Source organism: Heteronotia binoei, chromosome 12 (genome assembly GCF_032191835.1).
Source record: "Heteronotia binoei isolate CCM8104 ecotype False Entrance Well chromosome 12, APGP_CSIRO_Hbin_v1, whole genome shotgun sequence".
Lineage (NCBI taxonomy): Eukaryota > Metazoa > Chordata > Lepidosauria > Squamata > Gekkonidae > Heteronotia > Heteronotia binoei.
Window position 1 is genome coordinate 60,338,117 of NC_083234.1, and position 12,821 is coordinate 60,350,937.

General features: G+C 44.2%; 1 protein-coding gene across 4 annotated transcripts in view; it reads right to left on the reverse strand.

Moving 5' to 3' along the window:
* Nucleotides 1-483: 483 nt before the first annotated feature.
* Nucleotides 484-12,821, reverse strand: part of GARNL3 (GTPase activating Rap/RanGAP domain like 3) — a 149,216-nt gene continuing 136,878 nt past the window's right edge. For all 4 annotated transcript variants that reach the window (XM_060251124.1, XM_060251123.1, XM_060251126.1 and 1 more), the window contains 7 exons: nucleotides 11,787-11,853; nucleotides 10,510-10,617; nucleotides 9,543-9,661; nucleotides 5,639-5,774; nucleotides 3,027-3,236; nucleotides 1,933-2,044; nucleotides 484-725 (listed from right to left, as the gene is read on the reverse strand). In XM_060251124.1, coding sequence (XP_060107107.1) covers nucleotides 572-725; nucleotides 1,933-2,044; nucleotides 3,027-3,236; nucleotides 5,639-5,774; nucleotides 9,543-9,661; nucleotides 10,510-10,617; nucleotides 11,787-11,853 — 906 coding nt within the window. In that variant the 3' untranslated portion in view covers nucleotides 484-571. The remainder of the gene's footprint in view (nucleotides 726-1,932; nucleotides 2,045-3,026; nucleotides 3,237-5,638; nucleotides 5,775-9,542; nucleotides 9,662-10,509; nucleotides 10,618-11,786; nucleotides 11,854-12,821) is intronic.

A 12,821-nucleotide genomic window follows, 5' to 3' on the forward strand; every position in this document is an offset into this window, starting at 1 on the left:
TGAGCTCTCTGCTTTTGCCTTCAAACAGTTCAACAAACTCACAAAAGGTTACGCGGTCGACAGGAGAGAAGCTCGCTTGGCCAACGCCAGTGACACTCCTGGCTTGCAGTTTTTAGAAGGACAAAACAGAGAGACCTTTTTTGCTCAATGATTCTTTCCTATTTTTTTTTCAATGAAAAGAAGCTGCATTTCAGCCGTGCTATCACCTACTTCTGATTCAAAGAGTTCTGGGGATGGGAGGCAGATTTTATGTACATAAGACCTTCAACTTTTTCTTTTTCTTTTTTAAATCACCTTGGCTATCAGACATCTCACTCAGAAGAGCACAAGATGGCTATTTTAAGCAAGGGAAAACCTAAATTACTCCCACCTCCATCAGTTCGAAGGGTCAGAAATATCAAGTTTTCCAGAGCTTAATTGCCAATACTCTCTGTTTTGAGGATTATCAGAAAATGTAGTGTGATGCTTCCATGATGATTAGAGAATCATACGAAACAGGGGAGATGGGGAGAAGAGATAGGGGGAGGGAAGGAATATGTGTGAGTGTATGTGCACTGTGTCCAGACTGTCTTCATTTCAAATCAATGGTGTCTTCGTCAAAGGAGGTTCCGAGAAGGAAGTTGCTACCGGAGGGGGGGCTGTCTTCCCGCGTGGTGGTGTCGGGGTCTGAACTAGTGGACAAATGGCGTTCTTCACAAGTGCTTTCAGAAGAGGTGGGAACAAGTCTGCAGAGAGAAAGGCAGGAATGACTGGGGTTGGGAAATTCAACCTATCCCCCCCACATCAAGATTTTCATCTTTCCGCAGAAATAATTTAAAGTCTGGTTTTAGGCTCCCTGCGCAAGTAAAGGCTGGTACAGGCAGAACACCGGGGGATCGCTTAAAGCTAGTTAAGATGGACATGAGCAAGCATCTAAGATTACGCCCATAGAAAAAGTTAGTTAAGAGCCAGGCTTCACATTCAAAAGAATCAGCTACCGTGGGGCTGCACCACTTTAGAAGGCAGGTAAGGAACGACATGGCTGAATTCTTCTTTCTGTAACCAGCCCCCCATACACACACACACAGAAAACGAATACATCAGGAAGAAGAGGCCCTAAGCATAGCCAAGAATTTATGGAGCAGGGAAGATATTCATGCAAGTGATTCCCTCCTAGTATTCTGAAATTATATTGTCACAGGAAGGACTATACCACAGCATTATTCTCAAGTGGTAGATCAGCCTTTGATGCGTCTTGTGGGACTTGCTGATGGCTCATTCTGAGTATTTCAAAAGTATGCAAGGAAGACCAAAAGGGGGAGAGGGGAAGAAAGCAACTGAATCTCCCAGCTCTGTTCTGCTAGCAGAGGGAGAATCTCCAGCAGAAAGCATTTTATCTTCAAGTCAGGGGAAGAGTCCTAGTACCAGAAGAGCACCTCTGGTGGTGGAACAGCTTTGCAGAACCTTACCCAACCCTGTCTAAAGAAATTGGATTTAAACTACAGGGACAAGGAGCTGAGCACACGATAACCTTATGCTCATCTTCTTCTAGCATGCAAACCTGAAGCCAAGTTATAATCAACAAGATGCAGCCAACATCTATCAAAGTGAAACACTATTCATCCTAGGTTACCGTAAAACAGACATTGACAAAAATCACGTCATTTCAAATGCCTTCTAAGAAAGGAAAAACTTTGTAAGCCTTTCCAGAGAAAATCTGAAGGAGGGAGTCTCAGCAACAGTGGTGACACTTCAAAAGTAGTTAGTAGGAATGGGCACAAACTGAAAAATGAACCATGGTTCAAGCACGAACTGTGTTGGTTCGTGGTTCATTTCAAACCAGTCGGGTCGTTCATTCGGTTTGTTTTTGCAGTTCGTCAGATGCAACAGGAACTTGATCTCTTAATTCAAGGTGCCATCCATGGAAAAGTTACACATTTTTAAAACCTCTACCTGTCGCTGCTAGTTGACCGGAGTGTTCCTTGCTTGGGGTCCGTCAATTTCGGAGAAGGTTTCTTTTGCTTCTGCCCACCTTCTGACTTTGGGATGGGCTCATCTAAGAGACCTGGATAACAAAGCAAGGAAAAGATTTAAATCAGAGGGGGGGAAAGAAAGCCGAAACATTCCTAAGGATGTAGTAGAACAAAGTAAGAATCCAGTAGCCCCTTAAAGACAAGGTGCTACTAGACGCTTACTTTTTTCTCCTGAGGATGTTGCAGTGTGATCACTTGCCCCCAAACACTTTCCCACAATATTCCCTTTAGGCGGTGGAGTCTAGTGAGCAAAAATTCTACTTTGTGAGCTAATGGCATGAAAGTTGTGACCTGTTGCAAAAATTAGTTTGCTCTGGGGCCATTTTTCCTGAGCCAAGACACAAAAGTGTGAGCCGGAGGCTTCCCCACTTCCAACAGCCACCTGCCAGATGCCATGGAGATGAAGTCTGCAAGCAACACAGGAAGGTGACTGCTTTCCCCTGGTGTCTGCAAAAGGACTATGTGACAGTAACATCGCAGCTGCTCTGGAAGTATGTCAGCAAGATCCTTAAGAGGGCAATTGTGGTGCTGGGACAGAACCCTCCTTTTGGGCATCCAGAAGGAACTCCAGACCAATGTTTCCTCTAAGCTGGGGAGTCTTGTGAGCAAAAATTCTACTTCGTGAGCTACTGGCATTAAAGTTGTGAGCTACTGCATAAATTAGCTTGCCCTAGGACCATTTTCCCTGAGCTGGGACAAAAACGTGTGAGCCAGAGGCTAAAAAATTGTAAGCTAGCTCACACTAACTCAACTTAGAGGGAACACTGCTCCAGACTGTACCGAAGTAATAGTTTGAGACCCTCCTCTCTTCCCACACTGACCATCGAAATGGCCTCCATAGTTATCAACAGCCAAGGCTGGCCTAGGATCAACTTGCAATATGAGGTTCAAGTTTTTTTAAACTGGCAGCTAGCAGGAGGGAAAGCATTTTAACCAGTTCTGAAAGCCGCCACCCAAGGAAGGTAGACAGTGCGACACCAAGGACGCTACAAGGTGTTTGTCATGCAGCTTTACCCAGTAATTCTTTGCGCGTCCTGCTTGCGATCTCTTTGATTTCCATGCGTGGCAAAGAGAGGGAAGGAACGGCAGGAACGGAGGCCACACCGCCGGATGTTGGGGTGGTGATGACTTTCGGGACAAGGGGGGACTTCAGTGGACGTTCGATACTCCTGCCAACAAGGTTGCTGAGAGGAATTTTGTAAATGTTTTTGCACAGGACTTCACCTAAAATGACAAAGAGAATCAGGGACTCAAAAGGGACTAAATACAAAAAGAATAGGGCTATAATATAATAGAATGGATCAGGAAGGTACTTGATAAGGTGGCTTTTTCAAACCTGTTCATTACTGTCTCAATTTCCTGATGATTTGGTACCATTTTTTTAAAAAAAAATCTAGGTTGTCTTCAACTGGGAATAGTCACCCAGTCAATTAGGGATCACAACGTGAATGAGATTACTTTAAAAGTGCTGATGTCATTGCTTTGGTTTCCTTTCATTCCCTTAGAGGTTCATGGATTCATAAATCTGGAGCAGCAGAAAATACTTATTCCTTATTTTTTTGATGCAAGGGCTAAAAGGACTGAGGCGTATTCTGCAACTGCTGAAATAAATTTAGGATCCATATCGCTAAGCAAAAGAACCAGGATCTCTGGGGTAGAAGGGGGTGGTTGGTTAATTAAAGGCTTAATATAATGATCTCTTATATTTTTGAAAAATCTACATTTGAGCAGGGCGTGAAAGCATTTATTGATCCTGTTAAGGCCACAAGGGCAAATTCTGTCAGAATAGAGCCTATTCAAAAATCTCCCCTGTAAAATTATTGTAGGTATAATATTCAATCTTGCAAACAGGAAATCTCTGCAATATTGTGGGATGGACAGATAGTACATGTGGGGGGTGTTGATTTTGGAAAAGAAAGACCAAAAGAATGGGTGAACCAACTCTGGGGGCTCTCAGATTCAAACTACCTGAAGGAGTCTCAGAGTGGCTTACAATCTCCTTTCCCTTCCCCTCCCCACAACAGACACCCTGTGAGGTAGGTGGGGCTGAGAGAGCTCTGACAGAAATTGCTCTTAAGAGGAACAGCTCTGAGAGAACTTGTGGCTGACCCAAGGTCACATCAGCAGGTGCATGTAGAGGAGTGGGGATTCAAACCCAGTCCTCCCAGAAAAGAGTCCACACACTTAATCACTACACCAAAAGCACAAGTCTCCCCTGTGACACACTGTGCCCTTTCAGCTTTCGCCAATACACTACCTACAGCCATTGCTAAAAAAGAGTGACCTGGCCACACTGGTCTGATCATAAATGGGCTATGTGCCATTACCTTTGAAAACAATGTGAAAACTTCCAATTATCCAAAACAGGCCGCTGTCTGGGATGGGATACAGGAACTATATGACCTCAGTGTTGAAAGATCTGCACTGGCTATTAATCCGGACACAGTTCAAGGTGCTGGTTCTTACCTTTAAGATCTGAAACAGCAGCTTGGAACCCAGGTACATGAAGGACCATCTTCCCCCATATTGTTCAACCTACCAGTTAAGATCTGCCTTCCCAAGCTCCATTCTTTGTATCTCAACTTCAGAGCTGAGGTGATGACTAGCAACAAATTGCTTTTGGAGAGTATTATTATTATTAAATTTTATTTGTATCCCGCCCTCCCCGCCTGGGCAGGCTCAGGGCGGCTAACAACATTCAATAAGACATGATATAAATACAGTAATTAAAACACATTAAAATTATAAAACAGCATTAAAATTATACATAGTTAATAATATACATAGTTAATACAGATGGCACCATGTCTTTGAAATGTCCCTCCATCTCACCCTGAAGAAGGCCTGGTATCTCACCCTGAAGAAGGCCTGTTTTGGTGCCAGGCCAAAACAATTCTTTTTACCCAAGCTTTTAATTCAAAGGTTTTAAATTTTAAAATGTTTTACCATCTACGTACTTCTGTTTTATGGATTTTTTAAAAGTGCAGTGTGCTTGTTATATGCCATTTTTAAGCCCCTGATTTGCTTTTAATGGCGTGTGCTGTTTCTTTATTGGTAATTAATTAAATTTTTATATTTTTCCCTGCAAGCTGCCAGAAGTGGGACTGCCTGTGTAATCACAGAGAAAACAAATGCAACTTTTCTCACCCATGCCTGTCAAATCGCCCTGAGCCTGCTTCGGCGGGGAGGGCAAGATATAAATCCAATAAAATAAAATAAATAAAAACTCTCTGCTATCGCAGGTAGAAAAGACAGAAGATCTCTTTCTTCCTTGCAGAGAGGAGGAGGAAGATGACTGCAGATTTATACCCTGCCCTTCTCTCTGAATCGAGACTCAAGTGGCTCACAATCTCCTTTATCTTCTCCCCTCCACAACAGACCCTGAGAGGTGGGTGGAGCTGAAAGGGCTCTCACAGCAGCTGCCCTTTCAAGAACAACCTCTGCAATAGCTATGGCTGATCCAAGGCCATTCCAGCAGCTGTAAGTGGAAGAGTGGGGAAGCAAAAATCTGAGTGAATCCTAGGTGGCAGACTGGGATTAAAGTTGGATTTCTTGCCTGAAAAGGACTACCTCCTTAGTTGTGATGCTCTGGAGATCAGCCACCAGCTACTCCCTTCCCTCTTTACCTTCTGCTGCAGAAGGAGAGAAAACTGGGATCTCATGAATCGATGGCGTCTGCGGGGAGCTGGGGGAACTGGTCTCCTTGGAGCTGCTGTTGGACGGTTCACTCACTGCCGTTGCAGCTTTAAAGTAGATATCTGACTGGAAAGAGATGGAAGTTGAGTTAGTTTTAAAAAAAAGAGTTGGTTTTTATACCTTGCTTTATTCTACCCTGAGGAGTGTCTCATGGGATCAAACTCAGGTCATGAGCAGAGCTCGGACTGCAGTAGTGCAGCTCACCACTCTGCACCTCGGGGCTCCTCTCTTAACCGCTACACCACCTCATAAGCCATCTTCTGCAAGAAGGAATCTCTCATTTCCAGATGTTTGTATCTGAATAAGCTCTACATAGACCTAGTAACAAGAAACACACACACCTATCATCGGTCCTTATGAATGAGTCTGGCATGTCCTCTGCTGGATCAGACCAAACTTAATTCTAGTCTAGCATGCTGGACCCAAAAGTGACCAGCCAGATGCTCCCAGGAAGTCCATAAGCACAGAATGAAGGAAACAGACTTCCTCTGTTGTCTGTCTTCAGCTTCTGCTATTCAGAGCTATGCTAACTCTGGACATGGAGGTTCCATTTAATTATAACTGACTGATTTTCTCCATGTGGGTACCTATGTGTTTGAACAAAATGCTCCGATTCACACAAACAGAATGGTCTGCTTTCTTTTTTAACAGCTAGATTGAAGTCCAGTAGCAACAAGATTTTCAGGTTATAAACTTTCGAGAGCTAAAGCTCCCTTTGTCAGATATTTGGGAATGGAGAGCTCCAGGGCTTCTTTTGTAGAAAAAGCCCAGCAGGAACTCATTTGCATATTAGGCCACACCCTATGAAATGAAGCCAGCCAGAACTGAATTCCTGTTCAAAAGAAGCCCTGGAGATCTCAGAGTTCTTCTATCCCAGTCAGAAGGCGGGAGGGGTGTTGTGAAGAAGGAACTCAGAGATGCAGAGGTACAATGCATGCTGTAAGCCCAAGCATGGTGTAGTGGTTAAGAGCAGCGGATTCTGATCTAGAGAACTGGGTTCGATTCCACACTCCTCCACATGAAGTCAGCTGGGTGACCTTGGGTCATTGCAGCTCTCAGAGCTCTCCGCCCCCCCAAAATAAGACTAGCTCGCCACCTAGTGGTGCATAATACTAAAACTAAAGGCTGCCAGACAATCTTAAGGGTTCTCCCGGCTATACTACACACAATGCTGTACAATAATTTAATTTTGCATGCTGTAATTAGCTTGATTAGAGCAGAGGGGAAATGCTCAGGGGCAGACTATGAACATTGGTAGGGAGATAAGTATCCTGTGTCTCTATTCTGCCCGGAGATTTGTGTGTGCCCACTGCGCTGAACTTGTGAAAGAACTCAAATTTGGGAATCCTCGCGTTGTAATCTTCCTAGAATCTTCTCTGAGGACTGCCGCTCTTTGGTCACTAATGGAATGATCTGGAAGATTAAAATGTTCTCCTACTAGTTTCTGAGTGTTGCGTTTTTTAATGTCACATTTATATCCATTTATTCATTTGTATAACTATTCTACTGGCTACCCTCTTGTATAACTATTCTACTGGCTATTCTACATGGCTACCCTCTGAAACATTCTTTAAATATTTTCTTAGTCTTGATTGAACATTAGGACAATTAGGACCAATTTTCTATCAGAGGGAGGAAACGCAGCAGCTAGGTATGCCTTTCTCATGCTTTCATCCAGTTTGGAGAACAACGCCCCGCTTCTCCAACTCTCAGCCACCATTAGATGGAGGGGAAGCTGAAGCCAGGTACCCCTCCATTCTGCTTAGATCTAGCCTCTCCAGCAGTACTTTGAACTGTAACTTCATGGCTATGAGCTACTACTAATAATCAGGCCTTTTTTTGCGGAAAATGCCCAGCAGGAACCCCTCTGCATATGAGGCCACACCACCTGACATCACCATTGTTTCACACAGGGCTTTTTCTGTAGAAAAAGCCGGGCAGGAACTTATTTGCATATTAGGCCACACACCCCTGAAGCCAAGCCAGCCGGAGCTGTGTTCCTGCTCAAGAAAAGCCCTGCGTAATAATTATTATTGTATGCCATTGTGGGTAGAATAGTCAGGAGATTCCAAATCCAAACATTTATTACAGCAGAAGCCAGCAGCAGTAACAGTTCACAATAGCCAGTGAATTAATGCGAACCCAAAAATAAAATCTGAGGTATAAAAAGGATAAAATCCAGTATAAGTGAAAACAAGTTACAGTGTGTCTTCCATTACAAGGGATTTGCGTTTTCTGATTACTAAGCAACAGAATCTGGCCACAGCGCAAGATACAGAACTTTGAGAGACCGTTTTCGCACACAGCTTACCTCGCAGTCACAATCCTGTTCCCTCCGCAGCGTCCGGTCGGATTTCCCACCATCTGCGCCGAAGTTACAGGAAGTGCTGCAGCTTTTGCGTAGCAAACGTAAACCGCTAAAACCCAGTTTACGTTTGCTACGCAAAAGCCGCGGCACTTCCTGTAACTCCAGCGCAGATGGTGGAAAATCCGACAGATGCTGCGGAGGGAACAGGATTGTGACTGCGAGGTTAGCTGTGTGCGACTCTTTAGCTTGGAGAAACGTCGACTGCGGGGTGACATGATAGAGGTTTACAAGATAATGCATGGGATGGAGAAAGTAGAGAAAGAAGTACTTTTCTCCCTTTCTCACAATACAAGAACTCGTGGGCATTCGATGAAATTGCTGAGCAGACAGGTTAAAACGGATAAAAGGAAGTACTTCTTCACCCAAAGGGTGATTAACATGTGGAATTCACTGCCACAGGAGGTGGTGGCGGCCACAAGTATAGCCACCTTCAAGAGGGGTTTAGATAAAAATATGGAGCACAGGTCCATCAGTGGCTATTAGCCTCAGTGTGTGTATATATAAAAATTTTTGCCACTGTGTGACACAGAGTGTTGGACTGGATGGGCCGTTGGCCTGATCCAACATGGCTTCTCTTATGTTCTTATGAAAACGGTAAGAGTCTTCTAGGAGAAAGTTACACGAAGTTTCTGGCCTAAATTTTAGATAAGATTTCAGAGGCTTAAATTTAGACAAAAGTGGTTACATAAGATGGGACTGTTCTTCCAGTCAGGAGATTCTAAGATTATCTGGCAGCCAGAAGTTCTAGCTCTTTCAGCATGATGCAGCGCTAGATGCTGAGCGAGACTTGCTTTTAAGGCAAGAGACATTTCAGTGGTGGTTTGCCATTGCCTGCCTCTGTGTCATGCCCCTGGTATTCCTTCAGGGCTGCCCTTCCAAATATTAGCCAAGGCTGACTCTGCTTAGCTTCTGATGGGATCAGGCTAGCCTGGGCTCTTTCTGGCTGAAAAGTTTTATGTATGATTTTTGTAAATTAACGTGGAACTCCTTGTAGTGGCAAATGTGAAAATGATCCAAGACTCTGTTGATTGCAGACATGACAAGGTACAAATCTGGGCTTGTGCTGAAAACTTCTCAAGATTCACTTAAGGTGCCAAAATCCACTGGGACAGTCAAGTGGGATTGATTCCCATCACATAAGAGAGAATCAGACCTCACTCACTGAAAATCTCCAGGCAAAGGACTCTGCTAAATAACATAATAATGTAGAATTAATTTATGCAAATTGCTTTGATTCTCTTGGCTTACCATGGCAAAAACTGTCTATCCACAAGGGACAAGGACTTTCCATGCCACCCTAAACAGATTTGCAGCCTTCAAAGACCACTGAAATCAGTGGGCTTAGAAGGCCGTAATTCTACTGAGGGTGATACTGTCATTCCTGTTTGCAGCTGTCTAAACAATAAAAACGAACTTATTTGCACAGGCAACCCCTTCTTGTGTGTGTGTCTTTCCCTGCTCCTTACCCTTGACGCCACAAGCTGCAGTGCAGGGACCACAGCCGTGTGGACAAGGTTCCCATTCACCACTAACCGGATCTCGATGGAATCAGTCGTGAAGGCCAAGATGTAAGGAAAAGCACAAACTGTAAGAGGAAGCAAGAAAACAGCTTTGCAAAGGAATGACTGCAGCACAGCACACTGACTGGTCTAGCTGTTTGCTTTTTTATACAGCAGCATGAACACAGATGCAGCTGCCTTACGCTAACTCAGTACTGTCTATTCTGACTAGCAGCAGCTCTCTAGGGTCAGACTGAGGTCTTTCACATCACCTACAGCCTGATCCTCTTTAACTGGAGATGCTGGGGACTGAACTTGAGACCTTCTGCATGCTAAACAGGCACTTTACTACTGAGCCATGACCCCTCTCCCTCTGTAAAGGTACTATCAATCATCCACAGTATCTTACAGATCAACAAAAGACAGGCTCCTACACTAGAAGCTTACATCCCATAATTCGACAGTAGAGAAGGTGAGCAGGAAGACAGGACCCAGGGTAAACAGAGGAAGAATGAGCTTGTTCAGCGATACATGCTTTGGCTTAATTTCTGCAGGGGACAGAGACAAGAGGGTACAGTCTGAGTGGGAAATGTGCCCCTGAGGATGACTTTGAAGAAACAGTGAGGGGGGGGGGGGCAGAATCGTGCAAGTAATCTGGGAGGTAGTTCCAGGTATACTGGATAGAAAGGAATAAAAGAGTGGGGAAGAAGGAGAGGGACAGCTGTGGAGCTGGAGAAGTGAAGATCACGGCCGGGGGCATATTGGCATACGACAGCACCGCCACGGAAGCTTTTGATGGTAAGGATTAGGAGCTCGTGTTGGATCCTGGTGAAGAGATTTAAGGAGCAGCATCAAATGGTCAGAGAGATGAGAGGCCTTCCCTTTCCACAGCGCAATTGCCAATGCTGTACCTGCCACGGTGACTTGTTCTTACCAATAGCATAAGGAACCTGGTTCCAGCTGAAATGGAAGTCAGACGCTGAGGGCTGGACCAGAGGAGAACCCCCATTGAAGGGACACACTTTTCTGTAGTAGCAGACATCTGAAACAAGATACACCAATCTTGATGTTAACTGCAGAAAAGGGACTGTGAGAAAGTATAATGGAGCCAGGATAACCAGTCCTGTCTTGTACCACTGATAGTAGGAAGACAGAGAGAAAGATTTCCCCAGTACAGCATCTACATCACATCTGGAGAAGAGTCACCCAGTTCAATTCTATGCACCCAGCTGTGGTCAAAGACCCAGCAGAAGTGCTAGCAACCTCCAATGGAGTTGAGGGCTTGGCTTTCCCTTCTTTCACGCTTGCTGGCTGAACGTTGAAGACTGCCTTGCAACTCTTTAAGGCATCAACCTTGTCAGCCCTTTTCAACCCTTGCTTAGTGGACAGGTAAGTGAGGAAAAAGAACCAAAATGCTCTGGATCCTATATTATTTCAGAAAGTGCTTTCACAGTATGGTGAGCTCTCCTCAAAATTTAAGATTGGTCAATCAGATCTTGCTGTGACATCCAACTTTTTATAAAGACCTATTAGAAAAAGGGTCACTTCCACTGTAGCCCCAGAACGAGGGAACTCTCTTCCAAAGGAGTGTTCCATAACGGAGCAAAAGCAGTCTTGTTCCATTGCGTTTTGGGAAAGCAACTCTCTTCTCCTCAACAATGCCGCCTTTCAGTTGCCACTGCCATTTGTAAAAAAAATACTGTCTGTTTTTTTAATTGTTCTTTGAAATTGAAGGTTTAGGCTGCTTGGTGAATGGAAGTTGAAAAGCAGGAGACATGTTTCATAAGGGCCATGGTTAATTTCAGAGTCTTCCAGCTGTTTTGATACAGCTTGAATAGTTCAGTAACTGTCTAAGAGTACTTGTGAACCAGTCAAAATGATGGGTGGTTAGTAGAAGACTGTGCAATCCAAGGCATTTGACGTAGGTGCAATTTTGATTATAAGGAAACTGTGCTAGTGTTCTTAGACATTAAGAAAACTTTTGACTGTCTTGGGTTGCAGTTCCAGTCCTAGATACTTGGCAAATACATTTATCAGTGTTGTAAAAATTTAAAAATTGAATTAAAACTATACACACATACACACGCCATTCGCTGCCATTTCATCAATTGATGTTTATCTACCAAACATCAACTCTGCACTGCCATGAGACAGAACGCCATCCCACGTTCACACAGTCTCCCCTAGACAGAGTGAGCTGGTGATACTTACAGTTATAACACAAGAGGAGGCCAGCTTCTCCATCTTCATACACATCAATAGCTGCAACAAAATTAACCTGTAATGACAACGGGTAAGGGTAGTGGGCAAGCTGGAGGCGGAAGTTACAACATGCTATTCAAGGACAATCCAGTGGCTTCTCCAACATGAGCATGCCCAAGCACTGAGATCATCTGCTGCAAGCTGGGCTGTTGGGAGCTACCAAGGATTCATAGGCAAAGATGCCATCTGGACACCCCTCATTCCACCTAGATCAAACTCAAACATGTCTGAAACTCCTAGATCAAACTCAAACATATCTCATGGCTTGCCTGGCTTCACGGGCTCCAAAATAATCATAACCCATAGAATTTTGTTTCCCCTATTACACCTTGTTAGTCCTGGTAGAAAGTGACCTCACTTTTTGGAGTTAAGTGGGTGGTTCCCAGGGACAGGGCCTTCTTGGTAGTGGGCCCTGTGTATGTGGAACTTCTTCCCCAGATACATTTCTTTATTTACTTAAATAATTTTGCATCCCCCCTACTGTCAGCCTTAAAAAGGACCCCTAAGAAAGCTATTAGTAAAATATATATGAGGTATGATAAAGCAACCAAAAGATACATGGTTTTATAAAATCAGTCAGAATACAACAGCAGATTAAAGCAGCAGTGGAAATCCAGAAGGCAAATAAAATGCCTTTGAACGGCCAAAGGTCACCCAAGGGGTATCTCAGCTGAGCAGGGATTTGAACCACATTCTTCCCAGTCCAACATTCACCCTACATTCTGATGGATTAAGTGTAATCACTAAGGTAGTGATTAAGTGTAATCAATCTCTGTGAAGCAACCATGAGGCAGATCTTAAATCCTTAAGCAAGAGGATGGGTTAGTTGTCCAGCATCCTTTGCTCGAATTCTGGCAATCAGGGGGAGCCAGGCATCAACCAGAAACTAGTCCACCTGTAGAAAAGACTTTCTTTCTGCCCACTGCTGCTCTGCAGAGAACCATCCCTGCTCTCAAGACAGGCCAGGTTGCATTGGCTTGGACC